The 18,961-nt window shown below is 36.0% G+C and overlaps 1 protein-coding gene across 2 annotated transcripts; it reads left to right on the top strand.

Moving 5' to 3' along the window:
• The first annotated feature begins 1,673 nt into the window (after nucleotides 1-1,673).
• Nucleotides 1,674-18,306, top strand: LOC145684441 (stress-associated endoplasmic reticulum protein 2-like). Of its 2 annotated transcripts, XR_014131300.1 has the most exons (4): nucleotides 1,674-1,904; nucleotides 7,939-8,011; nucleotides 13,166-13,477; nucleotides 17,699-18,306. XR_014131300.1 is itself a non-coding variant. In XM_081756824.1 (3 exons), exons 1-3 carry the CDS (start codon nucleotides 1,821-1,823, stop codon nucleotides 17,734-17,736), a joined length of 195 nt encoding a protein of 64 aa, XP_081612950.1. In that variant the 5' UTR covers nucleotides 1,690-1,820; the 3' UTR covers nucleotides 17,737-18,306. The 2 variants fall into 2 exon arrangements, 1 of the variants encoding a protein (XP_081612950.1); XM_081756824.1 differs by lacking the exon at nucleotides 13,166-13,477 and having other exon boundaries at nucleotides 1,690-1,904.
• The last annotated feature ends 655 nt before the right edge of the window (nucleotides 18,307-18,961 follow it).

Here is an 18,961-nt window from a genome sequence, read left to right as displayed (position 1 = left end):
AGCTTTTGTGAATATGGCATTGAATCTCCGGGTACCATAGGACATAGAGTTAGTTAGTTTGTATCATAAGTTATATTCTCACTAATAAAATTCGAACACGTATGTCATAATGGGGTAGGCGTTCATGTAAAGTATGTCGCTAGTCCAAAAAGGTTGGAAACCACTGGTTTAGTGGACAACACTCAGTTGAGTGAAAATTCCATACAGAGGAAGATCTATAGCAGAGGCGGCTCGTAAGAGAAGTCATACCGGTAAAAATTAAAGCTTTTTTCACTTCAAATTACATGATCTTTATTGCCTTAGTTTCAGGTTATGGAACTACGGTAATTTTTACCACTGTGATTTCCTTCAAAAGCTACCTTTGACACACAACACAAGGATGCTCAAGTTGCATTGTCCCCTGGCAACTGAAAATTTGTATAGATACAGTACTTTTTCCTTCATCCTGAAACCCGAAATGAACTTAACACCATTATTTCTACCGCAGCTCGTTGTTTGGAAACCTGATCACTAAAGGATCCAGCATAGTTGTTGGTGGGGGGAGAATTACCTGCTTAAAGATGAATACAGGCTTGAGATATGGAAATTTACCTCAAAACAGAATAAAGTACAGGTAATGTGATACTAGTCAGCAGTGGCGTATTTAAGATTTTGTTTCGGGGGTTTTGCGAACTTTATTCCTGGAAAATATGAAAATTCTGGAAGATATTTCATTTACTTTAAAATAGTAAATAAAATTTCGGCGAAGGACTTAAGCCCGGAAGTCCCCTTAAATACGCCACTGCTAGTCAGTTTAAAAACTTACAACGAAATCAATCTCTGTATCATTTGCAAGAAACTAAGAAAAACTAGAATTAGTTGGGACGAGCATATGTTGTTCTGTGTATCACAAAAACAAACTGAGAAGAAAAAAATGTAGAATTTAGGGAGCAGTCGCCACCAATACCCTTCCCATGGATCCGCCATCGTACTGGCATAACTTCGCGATTTTTCTTAGTTTTCCAGTTTTTTTCCCTTCATTTCTTCAATTAATGTCACTCTTTTTTATATACAGGATAAAACTGCCCGTAACGTAGTTACTGAATTTCCAATAAGAATGCATCACGAATACTATCACGACTAGGTCATCGAGAAGTCAAGAGGATCATTCCAGATCACCTGATAACGGTATAAAATTTTCCTAAAAAGAACAGAATCAGGCTTTAATTGACTTTATTTATTTGTAACAGAAAGTTGTGAATCTGTTGATTCTGTTCAAATAGTTTACTTATCATTTCCGAATCAAAACGATTAAGCTCACATATTTTCTCTTTGCATTTCATTCATATTTTCTGTGTTTCACCTCACGATCGCATCCGCTATCCCCCTTCTTTCTCCCACCCGTGCCGTGATATTCAGCATTCTGCCACGTTCATTTAACTTAGCAGACGATTTTCTGGCGGAAGGTTACACGTTGGTCCACGTCGGCTTCCAGCACTTTACACGTTTTCAGCGATGCGTTATGTCTTCATGCCGACTACATACCAAAAATAGCAAAGGAAATGAAATAAATGTGCATGCTTATAGTTATTTCACTCATTAACAATAATTTTACGTTAAATGTATGCTCTTAAACGAAACAGTATTTTACTTTAAAATAATTACTCAGGTGTAAATAAGCGAACTACTTTCACCCGCGCATAAGCATCCGTTTCGAAGGAAATGTTTTCTTCACACTTCCTTTCCGAAAATTATTGCCATTACGTCGGTCAACGTGGAGGTGATCTGGTGTGGAGTTTTGTTGTGATTTAATTTTTAATCATTTATAAACGTTCCAAACCATGGCCCCAAAACAGAGAATGCGCATTGCAAATGAAAAAGCTAGTAAAAACGTCACATTGAGAGGAAATGTTCCCAAATCATCGGTGAGTACTTACATAGGTTATCAATATAAACATAAAACAGCTGTCATGAACTCGAAGTTATAATTCTGATGACATGTTTACGTAGTTACGTGGTTGCATTGCACGCTGTTTGGTACACGACTACAAATAATAGTAAATCTTTTTTCATTGATAATTTCATTATTTTATATTTATGTTTAGATCCCACTGTTTTATACTGACAAGACACACCTTATCAGCCCTAGACGACGCGTAAGGGATTTCACATGTTGAGGTGTAATGCATTTTAGTGATAACATATAAGACTGGAACGTGTCTGTCTACGTCGTATTAAACGTATAACTACAACGTAATAGGTTTCTTAAGGTTATTTTAAGGCTGACGATACTAGAGTTACGTTGACAGGGTAGTAGGTCATCTGTCTATAGGAAGGTTGCGGTTGGAGTGGCACGACCTAGAAATCATTTACTGATGTATGTTTTCGAAAATATGAACGCACAACTTAATTATTTCCGGTAAACTGTATAATACATGCTCCATCAATAAGTAGAACCGTTTAAACGAGTAGAATAGAGTAAGTTAAGGATAAGAAGGGTAGGGTTAGCTCTGGTTTAGCGAAGTTTAAACCTATTTTGTTAAATCGAGTATGGTTTCTCGTGTCTTTGTACCTACTGGGGCGAGCATTGTAAGGTTAACATATTTGGTTTTACAGGTGGGAAATAGTAAGAGCTAAACTGCGCAAATGTAAGAGAAATTTGCAAATAATCTGTTTAATATGTACAATGGTGAACATTATGTATATATCTTCGTATAACCGTATTTTTTCAAAATAATCGTAGAAGATAACTTTTTTTTTTTTTTTGAGTTAATATAATGCAAAGTACTTCAAATTTTCATTGTGATTATGTTGCCCCCTGCGGTGCGCGTGCATCTTCAGTAGGTCATGCAAAACTGTAATTCTAATATCTGCTAGCAATGAGAAGTGCCAGTGCTTATTAACAGCGTTGAGGACTGTAATTTATTTCGGCATTGCTCAAGCAGACTGGGTTTTCAGATTGAGTTAAGAGCTTTGTATGGATATAGTATACATGAAGCTGCATCAGTTCCCGAAGGAGCAGGACGCTCATGCTTTTAGGGATTATTCATTGAGTTTGTACGAACTTACAAAGGGAGTAACAAAACGACTTTTATTTATTTATCGACTGATACGAAAATAAAAAAGAACGTACCTGTACTTCGTATCTGCATGTGTAGTGCCCTTGTACTTTATCTATGACTATGTGTGTGTGTGGGGGGGGGGAATTTAACGCATATCGCATGTCTTTTACACATGGATACTTCTTACTATTGCACTACGTAGAAAATTTATGGTATTTCATGTAGAAGTGGTAAGAGAGTACAGAAGAAACGCAGATCAGGGGGTTCTCATGTATACTATTACCCTTTGTATTTCTTTTAGCATAGCATGCACGAAATGAGGAGCTCCATTACTACTTGCAGATTGACTTCAGTGTGGAGGTATGGCATAGAAACTACAGTGCATAAACAGAACCAACTTAGGTGCTAGGTGGCCACTAAAAAGCATGAATGCTATCTAACCGAGTCAGGGCAGGAGCGCAGCAGAGATGGCCCGAACGGTTTCGAGGGGTGCATCCGTAGGGAGCAGGCGCTTCAGCGACAGGGGATATATGCATAAACGAAGATAGTAGTAGAGCACACTTATAGACACAATACTTCCACCATTATTCAAAATTTAGCTCACCCCCTTCATTTCTTCACGAAAAATGTTTCACATCATATTTTACCTAGAGATTTTGTTTGGTAGAACCGTCTGCTCAGGTGAACCCCAAATGGAGAGCAGGCACGGGACAGTGCACCATACAGATTCTTGGTTAGTTAATAAGACAGTGTGTTTGAAACACTGACACATTGTGCTGTATTGTCTTTTACCCAATATCAAGTCAATACGCAAATTCATATAGTTCTCAGTTGAACTTAGTTTTCTTTCTGATTACTTACCGTTTTAAAGAGACCTTTTTTGTTAATCCCATGCTAAAATTTCGTATGATTCTGTTCATTATTTCGTAAGTTTTTAGCCCACCATGTGCGGCAGTTAACAAAATTATTTCTCAAGTTACTGACTCTGTAAGGGTTCTTAGTAGCAAGGAGAACGATTCACGGAAATCTGGTCTGTTGCCAATTAGTATTTCCTAGTCCAGATCTCTCTCTCTCTCTCTCTCTCTCTCTCTCTCTCTCTCTCTCTCTCTCATATATATATATATATATATATATATATATATATATATATATATATATATATATATTAGATTATAGTTGCTATGGGGAAGGTTCTAGATTACTGGTCCCCCATGTAGGTTAGTAGCTGGTTTGGTTTCTTTCTGTAATAAAGTTTATGCATTTAATTTACACGGTATTGCCGAGCGAGCGTTAGCGAGTGAAGGCGGATTAGAGCCCCGCAGGGCACGTTGTTTTCTGTCTTTATTACTGCTCAATGGGAAGGGGAACCAGTAATCTAGAACCTTGCCATTGCTATGTGCCTAATAAATTTGAAATGTATGTATATAACAATTATAATTCACGGGAGTTAGATATCTTTAATTTTTGAGTGGTAGTAGGTTAATTACATTTCTCTTGGTAAGTGAAGCGAAACGACTGTAACAATTCAATACAGACTATCTACTGAGCGAGTCCGAAAACTTATTCCAAGTCGTGACGTGTAACATATGTAATATTTTTGTTGTAGGATTTTTACTAGGTTAAGCAGCTTCAAGTTATATACCGAGTATAAAAGTGCATGACTGGACCAAGAATCTTATATGGGTTTCCGGTTTAACGTACTTAATGGGTTTCTCCGGGTTACCGTGCTCCAGTAACGCTACTCAGTGCGTTTCTTGAACAACCATACATTCTTGCATTCCTGATGTCGGTGCTTAGTCTTGTATTGGAACTGTACAATGTGAGTGTACAGATAGTGTCTGAAATATATTATTACATGAAGTAATAGTCAATCTGGGTGCTCAGCTTACATCAGAATTGTCGAGCACTGAAATTTCTGGACTATAGGATAGATCTTGAAAGCAATAGTTAGCTCAAATATGAGGAATTTGAGGAAATGACTAATCTTATGTCATATCAAATGCAAGGAGAAACTTCTAATAAACGTTGATTGGAAGATGTATCGTTTCAGAGTTATTAGGCTAGAAAATGCGAAATATAATTTTGAAATGCCCTGTCTTAAGATTATGGTGTCTAGAACTTAAGCGTGAATAATAGGTTTTATACCGAAATCCAGGGTTTGATATAGTTTTAAGATATGAAATCACAATTATAATTATTTTTAATTTAAACGTAGCCTTACTTTAAATTATGATACGGTGCAGATATAGTATACCCTCACCATTTAGAGGGTTTCACTATATTATTAACATATCATAAATAAACATTAAGAATTAGCATTTACAAACAAATCAAATTAAACAAGTATTAAAATGAATGGCATGATTTTACCAAATGGGGACCATTCAAACAAACAACAACAATAAGAATAATGTACGTTACCGGTAAACGGTACGTTACAACATGCGTATTAAATTTCTCTGAAGAAATCGTAGTTAACCAATACTGAAAGATTGGGCATGTTGTCAACACTCAGAATTTTACATACCTTCTATCACGCTGTCCGATGCAATGTGTTTTTGTTAACAACAAAAGATAAAATTACAAAATGCTTACAGTAACAGAAAACCTTTCATACAACTTACACCATTACCATCATTCCCAGACTGCCTTTTATGATATTGAAGTACCAAAACAAGAACAAACTGTGATAGTCTTTTAAAACTGTCATAATATTTCTAATAATGAGATGAAAATATTAAGATTCTTTCACAACACAGTTCACTTCAACGGTTCTGGAGAATTGTAAAATATGGATGTTAAAGATAGAGCACTTACCAGTTTCTGTATAATTCCTTCAACTGCTTGCGCTAGGTCCTGTAATTTTCAAACCAGGGTATTTTAAAACGTGAAATTTTGGCATTTGTGGTTGTTCCTAACTCTGAAGGGGGACGTTTTTCGGTCTGTGTTTATTAGAACTTTTTTTTTTTTTTTTTTCATTTTATACAAAGAATTACCTTCTAAATGTACGTGGTCTCTTCATTAAATACTCGAACTGACCTGGCAGGAAACCTTGAGTTTAAGTTAAGCAATGCACACTTGCTGCTCTGTTGGCAGGGGACCTACTAGAGCGGCAGCTAGAGGTGACATTGGTTTTGTGGTGTATTCGGTGAAACTTGGACAAAGCTCTCAGGAAGTTGATGAAATGTTAGGATGGTCTATGGAAATAACACATTAAAGAAAACAGCACTTTTCAACTGGATTAAGTGTTTCAGTGAGGGCGGTCAAGGCGGCAAAGTCAGGACAACCGTCGACCTCCTGTGTTGAAGACATTGACCTGTAATTCGATCACAACGCTAGATCACCCTCCCTGCTCACCAGACTTAGCCTTCTGTGGTTTCTTTTTATTTCCTAAATGTAAAATGGTTATACGGAGAAGTCATTGGGACGACATCGAGACGACAAAACGTGAAACAAGGCATCTGAAGAGTCGAACTTCTAAAGACTTCCAGGGAAGTTTTTAATTATTTACACCGGAGGTGTGACAAGCATATTGCTACAAATGGGAGTATTGTGAAGGGGATAAGATTGATATATCCTAATTTTGTAAAATACAGTGTTTGACATCAGTTTGCGTATTTATTGGTCAGACGACGTATGGCATGGGGTTCGTTAAGAGCCTGGTATACTTAAAATAAATAATAAAAAAAAAAAAAAAAAAACCAAATTTACCATTTTTCTTTTGCTTGTTTTTCATAAGTAAAAGGAGATAAAGAAATGCAACTTACCACAATCATAGATAATGTTATTCTATAACACAAAATATGAACCTGAAGAATTTTCAGTACTGCCAGCCATAGAAATTACAGTGTTGCCAGAATAACATTTCCCCCAAAATCTAAGTTAATGCAGCAACTAGAGGAACGAACTCAGCTGCATTTGATTGCGTATTATGTTGTCTTGGAATCCTATGAACTACTATTTAATAATTGCATTTAGTTTGTAATAAACATAGTTATTAAAATTAAATAATGATGTTATTTAAAAAGTAGTTCACAGGATACCAAAACATCATGATGCGTAATCAGATGCAGTTGAGTTCGTTCCTCTAGTTGCTGCATTAACTTAGATTTTGGGGGGAAATATTACTCTGACAACACTGTAATTTCTATGGATGGCAATACTGAAAATTCTTGAGGTTCATATTTTCTGTTATAAAATAACATTATCTGTGATTGTGATAAGTTGCATTTCATTATCTCCTTTCACTAACGGGAAACCAACAAAAGAAAAAAAATTATGAATTTTGTATTATTATTAGTATGTAAGGATCTTCAGCACCTTGTATGGCTAAGAATTCAATGACGTATAAAAAGAGTAGTCTGGGTAGCAGCTTCAAGAGAGACCAATGTATGGCTGTTCAGGGAGCGGACTGCGTAACATGGTAAGCCCAATACCCGTTCCAATTCCAGTCTACTCTTGCATTTTTCACTCTTTGTATATCAACTATGAATTCATTTAATATCACTTTGTATTTATTATCTGGCTTAGTTCCTAATTTTTTTGTATTCTTTATTGCTTTTCAGCTATAAAATGTCGACACTGTGAGGGTGTTGTGTTTATAACTGTCTTCCTAGATCATAAAAGTCAGTTGTAGTAACTAGAGTAGGAAAATAGTACGTTACATGTAATGGGATAGCGTGTTACTTCGCTGGCCCAGGAAGGGTTTTGCATAACGTAATTGTTCTAGGGTTTTCATAATTTAAATACACAGTATTTAATGAGCTTAACTGTCTAAGATTAAAATATTAATGGCGGTGCCTTTTGAGGAAAAGTTTATTAATTTGTTTTATATGTACGTATGATGTAGATCATTTTGAAATAATTAATTTCATGAAGGTGTTCTTGCCCTTTCCAGAAACCTCAGGATGAGAAATATCCAGTGGGACCGTGGCTTCTCGCGCTGTTCGTTTTCGTTGTGTGTGGCTCAGGTAGGTTGTTGGAATGTTTTGTGAAAGTTGTGCTACTTACTAAAATGAAAAATGAAATTAAGTTCTTTTGGTTTATCGTTATATCCATTAGGCTAAAGGAGACGGATCATTAATGTGAGGGAATGGAAAGATTGTGAAATTAAATTTTTTGTGCTCTCTTATCGGGAATCTAACCCGGCATTACGTGCACAAAAGGCGCGCATGCTAGCCAGTAAACTATTGGGGAAAGCGTTGCTATTCATTATTTCATTTATTTATACTTCCAATTTAAGTAGCAATAAGGGAAATTGAGTTAAAAGAGCCTTGGAGAAATGTTCGGGATCTCTCTACGTATACCGCTTTCAATCTTCTGTCAAATCCCCTATCACACATTCCGCTAGTCATAATGATCTTGGTGTCATCTTTGATTCAAAACTCACATCTCCTCAATACTTAAGAATTCAATGCGCACGTTGGGACTTCTTTATCTTTTCACTGAACTACGCACTGTTTCGTCATTAGCAAGTTTTTATAAAACTTTAATAGCGCCCAAGATCGAATACTGCACTCCCATATGGGCCATGGCAGCACCTACACATCTCTCCAGACTTGATTCTATTCTTAATTTCTTTATCGCTTAATTTCTTTATTTCCGTGTTCCTGCACTTCGAATATTATCTAAGAAGGAACTCTTGCGACATCTGAATATCCAGACTCCGGAAGTACGTAGTATTATCTCTGAGCTTAAATATCTTCATAAAATAGTGAATGGAGTCTTAAGATCGGAAATATTACTTCAGGAACTATCCTTACGTGTCCCTTCCCGCATAACCCTAAATACCCACCTATTGCATCTTGCCCGTCCTAGGTTGACAATTATACAGAAGTCTCTTTTATACAGAATACCAAACTGTTATAATCAAGTAACAACTAATGTGGACATTTTTTTTTCGAGCTACTCGATGTTTGCTAGAACAATTAAACGTGTTTTGACGGATTAATATTACTTTCACAATCATTTTTTGATACTGTTCTATGTTGTTGTTGTTATTGTTGTCTTGTTTTCTTTTCTTTCTTTCTTTTGTTAACATTTCCTTGTGTAAAATTTCAAAGTTATGTTGTATCTGGGAATTTGTTCAATAAATAAATAAATTAGTGTATAGAGACGAAGCATAACTAAACCATGCCCTGGTTTCTGACGTTTATTGGATCAGATTTTTTTTTTTTTTTTTTTTTTTTTTTTTTTTTTTTTAAGGCCTTATAACTAGAGAACTGCATATAGTGTAGCTGGACTTAAACTATCACTTAACTCAGTGTGATGTGTTTATTCCGTAGAAAATATGAAAATTCGATGTAGGAGTCGTTCAAAAATTTTGAGGTCCCTGATCCAAAAACTAATCCTTGGCCGAGATCGCAAACTCCCCCCCCTAAAATTCTTGTTTTATTGTATGAGGCAATTAAAACTTGTCTCTGCTTGGGTGTTTACCTACCTTAACTAGACTTCCCAATCGGTGGGTCAGGAAAGTTCAGATCATACAGGAGGCCTGTAAGTCCAGACTTTTACCTATACGACCCATGAAGCCTATAATAATAATAATAATAATAATAATAATAATAATAATAATAATAATAATAATAATAGTGTGACTTGTGTGTTGTTCACTATAGCTTATTCAACATGTATTAATAACATAAAGCTGGGCATATAGAAATGAGTCTCTATGATTCTTCATCACTATGGAGAAGATTCAGGAGAAGATAGTACAGGAAAAATGCTTTGTGGGGATATAATGTCGTACGAGAAGTGACGTGGATGTAGAAACCAAATGAAACTTTATAAAAACATGCAAAGAAGGATAGAAATCTTAGTGATGATGGAAGAAACAAAGAGGACGAGAAGATTTGAGGAAAAAAAGAAGGAATAGAAAAGGCAGAAGAGGAATAAAGGTGTTTCGGAATTGAGAGCTTAGGTGAAATAAGACAGAAATTCTTAAGACATTGCTCACAAGAGGAGTAGTTCAAACATATAGAGAAAAAAGGGAAATGAATTTTAGATTTAGTTGGAAAGAAAGAGAAAATACGAGCGAAAGGAGTATTTATTTATTTATGACTTCTTTTACGTGGCAAAGTTAATGCTTTGTTGCCTTTTCCGGCACTTAACCACGTGCATACATTTTTAAAACATAAATAAGGTGTGATTTAGGTTTATTGTCCCAAACTTTGAGTTGGCACCACTGCGAACAGGTGAAAGGTGTGAAGGTGCCTTGCACCCAAATTGTGCAGTGACCTATGATAGTTTGATAGCGACAGTACGGTTCACATGGGCAGTATGCCTACATCAAAAGAGACGGAAAAGCAAAACATTGCGATTGCCAGGTTTTTCCAGGAGCAGAATTGTGATCGTCAGATGACAGTGTCTGACTTCAAAGAACAAGGTGTGTGTGTGAGAAGGATCAACAGATTTATTAAACGATTTCTTGACACTGATGAAGTTCGATACAACACAAATTCAGGACCCCGACCAGAAGATGAAAAAAAAAAAGAAGGTGTTCGTGAAACAACCAAATCTGTCAACGTCTCAAGCTGCTCTAAAACTAAACATTTCGCAAGCATCAGTGATGAGAAATCTGAAAACAGCCGGAATTCACTCACGAAAAAGACAGTGGTAAAAATACGAAAAGATGAATTGGGGAAAGCAAAGAAAAATTATGCAAAATTGTATAAGAAAGCCATACCTTGCGGAGGTAAACTTTTTTCTTCATCATCGATGATGAAAGAAAAGTCGAATGGGACGCTTCAGAGATGATGCTAATGAATATGTCTCTGTTGTACCAGGCCAACCCCCTCTGGAAGCCATGATAAAACAGAAATCCAAATTTCCAAAGAAAATGATGGTGTAGCAGGCACTGACACAGGATGGGAGGCTTTCTCCAGCGTTTGTAACCGACAAAACATTAAACAATGAAATGTATATATCCAATTGTCTTCGAAACATTTTGTTGCCATGGACACATAGTCTGAACATTACCCAGCCCATTTTATTTTGGCCGGACAAGGCATCATCGCATTATGCTCAGATCACCGTGCAGTTTTTGGAGAACAATCGCGTTTCATATGTGTCACGAGTTGACAACCCGACGTCTGTGCCACAGTGTAGACCAATTGAGCGGTTCTGGGCTATGCTGAAGACAGAAATGGTTGCTAAAAAGCTTCTTTGCGAAAACATAACGCAATTTAAGTGAAATTGGACCCGTATTCCGAAGCAGGTGGCTGCAAAACACGGGAAACGCCTTTTTTGCCAACTTCAAGAAGCTGTTGCGCGTGACAGGAAAAGAAGGCCCATATGCTGTCTGCTTGAAGAAATTTTAATTCATGTATGTATCCTGTAGTCTATGAAATAAACAGTTTTGGTTTGGGGATCATGCTTAATTTTTTTTCTTCTTATTTTTCGTTTTGGGACAATAAATCTGATTCACACCTTATACCAAATTTAGAAATAATTACAAAAAGAAAGAATTTAAATATAGACAAATAGATATATTACTTAAGTGAAGAAAAGAGTTAAAACTACCAAACATAAGATGCATTTCTTTTACGTGCTTGCATTTCTTCACTGCTCAAAGGTGGAAAGAAGATAGAATGTCATTGAAAGAAAAATGATGGAAATCAAAGGGAAATACGTTTTTGTTAACACGAAATGGTACTAAACACACTTTAGTACAAGAAGTCAATAATAAGAATACTTCGATAAATGATTGTAGGAATTCTTGTTTCCAGGCGAATCCGGGTAATTTTATCTACTAAGAGAAGAGAATCTCATTGGTTTTCCAAGATGTATATCAGCTGTAGCATTTACATTTTATCTCATAACGTGTTCGACGAAGGCAATGAATCGTTGCCTAAACTGTAACACTATTATTAGAACTGACTTACGTTGGTCAGATTTTATATTTTAATTAAAGATATTTTTTCTGTAACAATTAATGCATAAATGATTTAAAAGTGCACTGGTTAAGTCAATTTTCTCTTTTTTTATAGGTTAACTTTACAAAAATTACGGTCATTAAGTATTCGTTATTTTTTTTTTCCGTCTCTACAACCACATTAGGAAGTTGTGTGTATATATAATATAAATACAATAGAGTTTGTTTGAGTGTCTGTCTGTGTGCGGCCTGGGGACCAGGTGAGTGGACCGAGAGTTACCAAATTTTGGTCATGGGTATCTTGGCCCAGGCCCCAGATCAAGACGAAGCCCTTTTTTCTAATTTTGAACCAGGGGGCCGTTTACCGGAACCGGCTTGGGAAACAGACAAATTGACCGAGAGTTACCAAATTTTAGTCACGAATACCTTGGTCCAGGCTCCAGACCAGAATTAAACGTTTTTGTCAAAATTCGAACCAGGGGGGTGCTTACCGGCACATATAAAAGTAGTAGAAAATGACCGATTTTAGTGTCAAATCCATAGTTTTCGCGGTCGCTGAAATCAATGGTGACACTTCCATTAGCGATGACTTGCAAATTTAGTTACAATTGTATGCGGACCGGGAGTCAGCGCGGGGAAGGGGGGGGGGGAAGAGGAGATACCGAGACATGTAAAAAATAGCCCAAAATGACCGATATTTGTATCAAACCCATAGTTTTCGCGCTCGCTAAGATCAATGGTGATACTCCCACAGGCGTTTACTTCCAAATACAGTCCCCGTGCGAAGCATGGGTATATTCAACTAGTTATTAAATAAGATATTTTCTTGAAAAATTTAATTGATATATTAATATTAACTTAAAACAGTGCGCCTCTACGTCACTTTAAATTAATTGGTGCCAGGAAGACTGTATTTCTGTACAGCTTTCGTTATTGGTTTGATTACTACTCTAATCCAAGGTAAAACACCATCCCGATGAATGGCAATCGATAATTTTGCTTAAAATATCGATGTGAATTTAAAGGGAAAATATTATCATAGGAGACATCAAAGTCAGTAGAATCATATACGAGAGTGAATAACGAATAAAAGAATTCAGAAGAAACACAAAAGTTGATGGTTACTTGGTTTCTGTTTTGTTAGAATATGTAGGCATAAGCAAACACAACTTAAAGAAAACGTCTCAGTAGTAGAAAGAATATTAAGGAAAGGAAGAAACTCCCGATTTTTAACACACTAACTCCTTTTTAGATGCAAATTCAATGATACACAAAGAGTTCAATGATGCATGTTCGTGACTGGAGTGAGACTCGAACCCGGGATCTTTGGCGTACCACACCTATGCGTTAACCCACCACCTTGCCCAGTCCACCTCCAGTCGTAGTAGTTAACGCATCGGCATGGTAGGCCCAAAGTCCCTGGTTCGAGTCCCAGTACAGTCTCATGCACTTTTTATTCTTTGTATATCATTGAATTTGAATGTGTTTGAGGGAAAGCAGCTTGGACAAGAATTGGAGAAACAGCTTGAATCAAGAGCGCAAATCTCTGAGACTTTAAATAATAGTAGGTAACGAACACAAATTTTCACATTTGTATAAGTTCATGCAATTTTTGCTTCTGGTAAAGAAGAGGAAAAAGAAAGCAGGTTAAGGGAAGCATTTTAAATACAAATCTTATCTTGTACCGCAAACGGTGGTTCTATTTAGGATCTAATTCTCATAGTATTTCCCTCGTCTTTGTGACCATGATCCCCCGTGCATATATGATGTAAACAGACACTTTACTTTCTTTGGTATATGTTATGTTACTTGTCTTGTCAGTACTAATTTTAGACTACTTTTAATTAAATGCGGACTATAACTCTTAAGAATGTGGTGCTTTTTTTATTATTATTATTTCCTGTATGAAATCACAGAAGTATTAGTTTTATATAATACATTAAAAGTATGCTTTGTTGGACATGCTTTTCACAGTGAACAATAGTGTTACTAACATATTCGATACTAACAAAATTTTTTAGTGTCTTTTTTTCTTTAAATACAGCAGAATTAGACTTTTGTTGAGTTTGCACTGTTACAATATTGCTGACCGTGTTGCTCCCTGAATTAATGCGTAGGCCTACTAGTTAAACGGAGCTGTGTAAAGAATATTGTACATCTGTGTCATTGTATTACTCACATTAACATAATGAGTAAGTGGAGTAAATATAATAAAAATTTCAAATATTCGTGAGTCGGAGATGAAAGAATTTAGCAAATAAATTGAAGAAGTGAAGATAAAAACTGTAAAAGCGTACTGCAAACATTATAAAATGTATCCCAGAGCCTAGAAAACTGACTTAAGCAAAGATATATTTTGTCAAAAAACCAGAAAGGACACTCCTGTTCATATCGCGGGCTGTTTAGTTTACTGCACATTGCCGTTCAACTACTTGGGGTTTGCCCCAACACATCACTGCCTAACAGTTGCCAATCCAGTCATCTGACGTATTTTCAACTCCAGGTGTATTCATTAAATCAATAAGGTACTTATATGTCATTAGTAAAACTGTATAGTTGTAAAATAATTCATTTGGGCTACAAATAGTTCATATCCGCTACTTATTGGAACACAACCCACACTATTTTTTTAATATTCAGATCTGGCAACATTATCCTAAATAGGACCAAGTTTGCGGTACGAAATAAGATTTTATTTTCTAAGAATGTACCTTAGAGCATATGTCAGTAATTGAAAAATTTTACATTGTATGAAACTTATTAGATAGTAACATTTTAGATTGTTTTTATATTAGTATGGCAAGGCTGTGAGTTAGTGTATGCGTATCACATCTCAATAGCTTGTTGCAGATTTTTCGTGTTCCCGGTGAAAAAAGTACCAACTTGAATAGAATGCAAAAATACAGTGTGTCCATAAAAATACTGTCATGGTTTAAGTGGTATTACGTCGCTTAGGATAATTGTATTTAACCCTTATCCGGGCAAGCGGAGCCTCCCAGATCCAGTAGCTTCATTTTTTTTTTTTTTTTTCGAATTTCTCAATAACCATAAATATTTCGATGATATAAAATTCTGAATTCTTCTATCTTTAGTCGAAGTTAGTCATGAACATATCGAGTTGGTAAGGCCCCAGTTGCCGTCTACGTTACAAAAATAGCTTGCCCGGACAAGGGTTGAATGAAATCGGCCAGATTTGAAAGAAAAACTCAAATATTTTTTTACCATACCTCATAGACATTGAATGCAGGCATCAAGAAGATATTTCCATTGACGTCACACACCCTCCAACATATCTGATGAAATAGACTGGATGGTAGCACTTATACGAACTTGTCACAATCCACAAAGTCAGGGTATCAGTTCAAAATTGACATTTGTGTAGGAGCCTGATGTTAATGCTTTCGCCTAAAAGCACACGCTGAATTTGCACCAGACTCTTTGTGTTGTGATGTTCTAAAGTACACTAACTTCGTTGTTGTGGGGTGATAGCTCCTTAAAACTTCTTCTTTAATAACAACACAACATAACGAAATGAAATAAATTTACGGTAGCATATTACGGCATAACACTACAGAGACATAAAAGCTTCCCAAGTGGACCTCCAGCAGAAACAGCAACTGCGTGCTAAATATCCAACAATGAACCCATATCGACTAATCACAAAGTAAACATGAGTGAATTTATTTTTTCTGCGTTTGATCCTGTCCATTGTTAACATGAACAAAAATATTTTGAGTTTTCCTTTCAAATGTGACCAATTTCATTTATACATTGGTCACATTTGAAAGAATATCCAAGGCGACGTAATCTATATATTAAAATGCTAGGTTTATGTGTTTGTCTGCAAAGAAAAGTTACGTGTTTGTCACCAATTTTTTCGACAATGAGATCTCGAAAATCGCAAGTGCTAAAAACGTGCCGATTCCAAATTTTGCTTATATTGTACAATTCTAATGGAATATATATATATATATAAAACGTAACCGTTATTTCTTTTTACATTTTTAGGAGTACACTGGAAGTGTTGAAGTTATTGAAAAGTAATCCACCATAGTTATACATTCCAACACTACACATTTGTGTATAGGGGTTGTATATCTCTCAGCTGTTTGTTTCATGTCCACATGATAATGAAAAACGACGGATAACGATTTCTTCAGTCTAAGATGAATCTTCGTTGTTTGGGGTGTTTAGCCCAGTGAACGCCATGTATCACTGACATTATGATTAATTGTGTGTGGAATACATTTGCTTACTACATACTACATGCAAGAAGAAAGAGAACACTGATCATACTTAAATCCAACTGGAAGTGGGCTCAAATTTTGCAAATGGTGCGAGATAGAAAAGAAATCGAAAAAATCTCCCCTTTATGTTACCCCTTGCCGATTTTTATCAAGACTCCTTTCACTTGTGTCTGTAAAGGGACATGCAGTAGTGCTATTCAGCCGGTTCGCTAGAACCGGTTGTTAAAATATTTCCAGTTTGCAGAACCGTTTGTTATACCCAGACATGACCGTAAATTTTACCCTGTTACACCCAAGATCAGTAAATTTTAGTTTAAATATCTTGGTTTTTAGAATTTTTTTTACAGTTAAAGGATTAAAGGTATAAGCGTTTATTTCTTAATCTCAGATGCTCAGATATCAAGAATGAGAACTGGGATCACATGAGTGTAGTGGTCAGGGTTATTTATATTTGAAACGCTTGATCCGTTCCTGAATTAAGATTTTTTTCAATACTTTTTGATAACCATCTATCTTGGATAAGCTCTTTCCAAGATATTCGCAGTGCTACCTAATTTCGTCACAACACCTTGTATTTGGATGCTGTGTTGATCTCTACTTGTCACTTGTTGTATTCAGTAATAATAATAATAATTGCTTTTCTCTACTTTCTGTATTTTTTTTCTAAGAGTTATATCCATCTACCTATTATCAATCTACTGTCTTTCTTTCTCACTATCTCTCTCTATCTCTGTGAGTCAAAATATATATATATAGGGCCGGATTTGGGGGGGGGGGCCGGGTGCACTATCTAAAGTGAGAAACTGGCAGTGGAAATAGCAATACTTTCCTAAAATTTCATGTCATGTTTCCGTTTCTGGCTTAAAAGAAAGCGAAACACAATAGTTTGTTCCTCATACACATCATAGATGCCTAAAGGCATTTAAAAAAATTTAAATAATTTGATTCAAATGTACTGATAGGTATCCCTCAGAAAATCCTGAATCCGGTCCTGTATGTATGTATATATATATATATATATATATATATATATATATATATATATATATATATATATATATATATATATATATATATATATATATATATATATCTATAGATATATATATATATATATATATATATATATATATATATATAGAGAGAGAGAGAGAGAGAGAGAGAGAGAGAGAGAGAGAGAGAGAGAAAGAGAAGCGGTTGTTAAAAAATTAGAATAGCACCACTGGGGACATGTACATATGTTGTAAAGAATGACAAGGGGATTCTTGCTCATATGTGAATGATGCGTTGTGTAAAAAGCGCAGGTTCAGCTAGTACCACTTTAAAAGTGTGATAGTATTTTTATGGACATGCTGTATTTCTGAAGCATAAGCTCTGTCTGGCTGTCGAAGACAACAGGATTGGTTGCCGAAATTATACTAGAAACGTAAGCATCTAGTATTCTCTGGTTACGCAATAGGCTTGTGTTTGTAAATGTTTCATTTTTAAACATAATTCGTAATATTGTTAAGTAATGCTTGGATTCTCTTTTATTTCAGCTGTCTTCCAGATAATCCAGAGCATCAGACTGGCATAAAATACCTCGGATTCGGACAACAATCAGCAGTTCAACAGCAGCAATGTGTCGAGAAATGATTGTGGTTCTGTTCAGTGATACGAGCACTTCACTACAAGGCACCGAACACTTTTGTACTCCGAAGTTGATGATCTCCTTCCATGGTGCTACGACCTAACAGTTGTCTAAATTTCTGTTCTACATCAAATGTCTTCTTGTTTTTTTGTGACTGTTTTCTGATACAGATGTTTTTTTTTTTCTTTTCTTTCTTTGGGTTGGACGAGGTGTAATTGTTGTGTACTTTCCTTTTGGGACCTAATCTTTCGTATGTATTGACATGACTGTGGTATATTAATGTACACTATTATATATAAATATATATATATAAATAAAAGAAAGAGATATAAATATATATATAATGTAAATATGGGCTGAATGTGTGCAAAGATAATGGAAGACCATGGGACGGCCACGAATTACCTTGACTGACTAACCATTCCAGTTTCATTCTTTGTACAAAAAAAGAAAAAGAAAAGAAGCAGTGTACCATGCAAAGAGTGATACAGAAGTAAAATTGTTATATAATATTTATGTGGTGAGTTTTCTTTTTAACATGCAAATTTTCTTCTAAATGGTGAACAAGAAATGGGTAGGTTGGAAAAACTATAAGGATTGAAATGTATTTCCAAATTGGGATAGTATATGAGAATGAGGATTCTGTACAAAACAATTTAAATAAAGTTGGCGTTCTGGATGTCTTTGTGCCCAATTTCCCGTAGATTATGTATCCCCCTCCGCATCAGATCGAGTCTTAGCTCGCGTACTTCTTGGCTGAGAGATTTCCAAATCTGTGTAAAGCCACGAAGATTTTTGGCTCAGTAGGGACGTTCAGCATACTTCTGTTTACATAAGACCCAAAATTCCTCTATGGGCCGCGCTTGGTGTACATTAGGCGGGTTCTTTGCTTTCTCAACGAAGGGGATGCCTTCACTACGAAGATAGTCAACATTCTTGGCGCAGTGCAACGTAGCAAGGCCCGGCCAAAACAAAACGTTGTCCTTTCGGCGTCCGGATCAATCTCTTCTTCAAACATCCCCAGAGGTATACGTTGACGTTGATGGTGTCTTCAGATATAAAGGGCTCCGGAATTGTCCCCTGGCTGTTTATTGCTTGCCACACCAATATTTTCTTGAACTTGCTCTGCCTCTTCGCTTTTTCGTCGTTTCGAAGCGGAGCTGAGTCCGAG

The sequence above is a fragment of the Thermobia domestica genome, chromosome 4 (genome assembly GCF_964235325.1).
Source record: "Thermobia domestica chromosome 4, izTheDome1.hap1.1, whole genome shotgun sequence".
Taxonomy (NCBI): domain Eukaryota; kingdom Metazoa; phylum Arthropoda; class Insecta; order Zygentoma; family Lepismatidae; genus Thermobia; species Thermobia domestica.
Note: the sequence above shows the minus strand (reverse complement) of the source record. Positions and strands in the feature narration are given on the sequence as shown.

Coding starts and splice junctions, on each gene's coding strand:
- LOC145684441 (XM_081756824.1), top strand. CDS start 1,821: ATGGCCCCAAAACAGAGAATGCGCATTGCAAATGAAAAAGCTAGTAAA. Junction 1,905..7,938: donor GAAATGTTCCCAAATCATCG/GTGAGTACTTAC, acceptor TGCCCTTTCCAG/AAACCTCAGGATGAGAAATA. Junction 8,012..17,698: donor TTTCGTTGTGTGTGGCTCAG/GTAGGTTGTTGG, acceptor CTTTTATTTCAG/CTGTCTTCCAGATAATCCAG.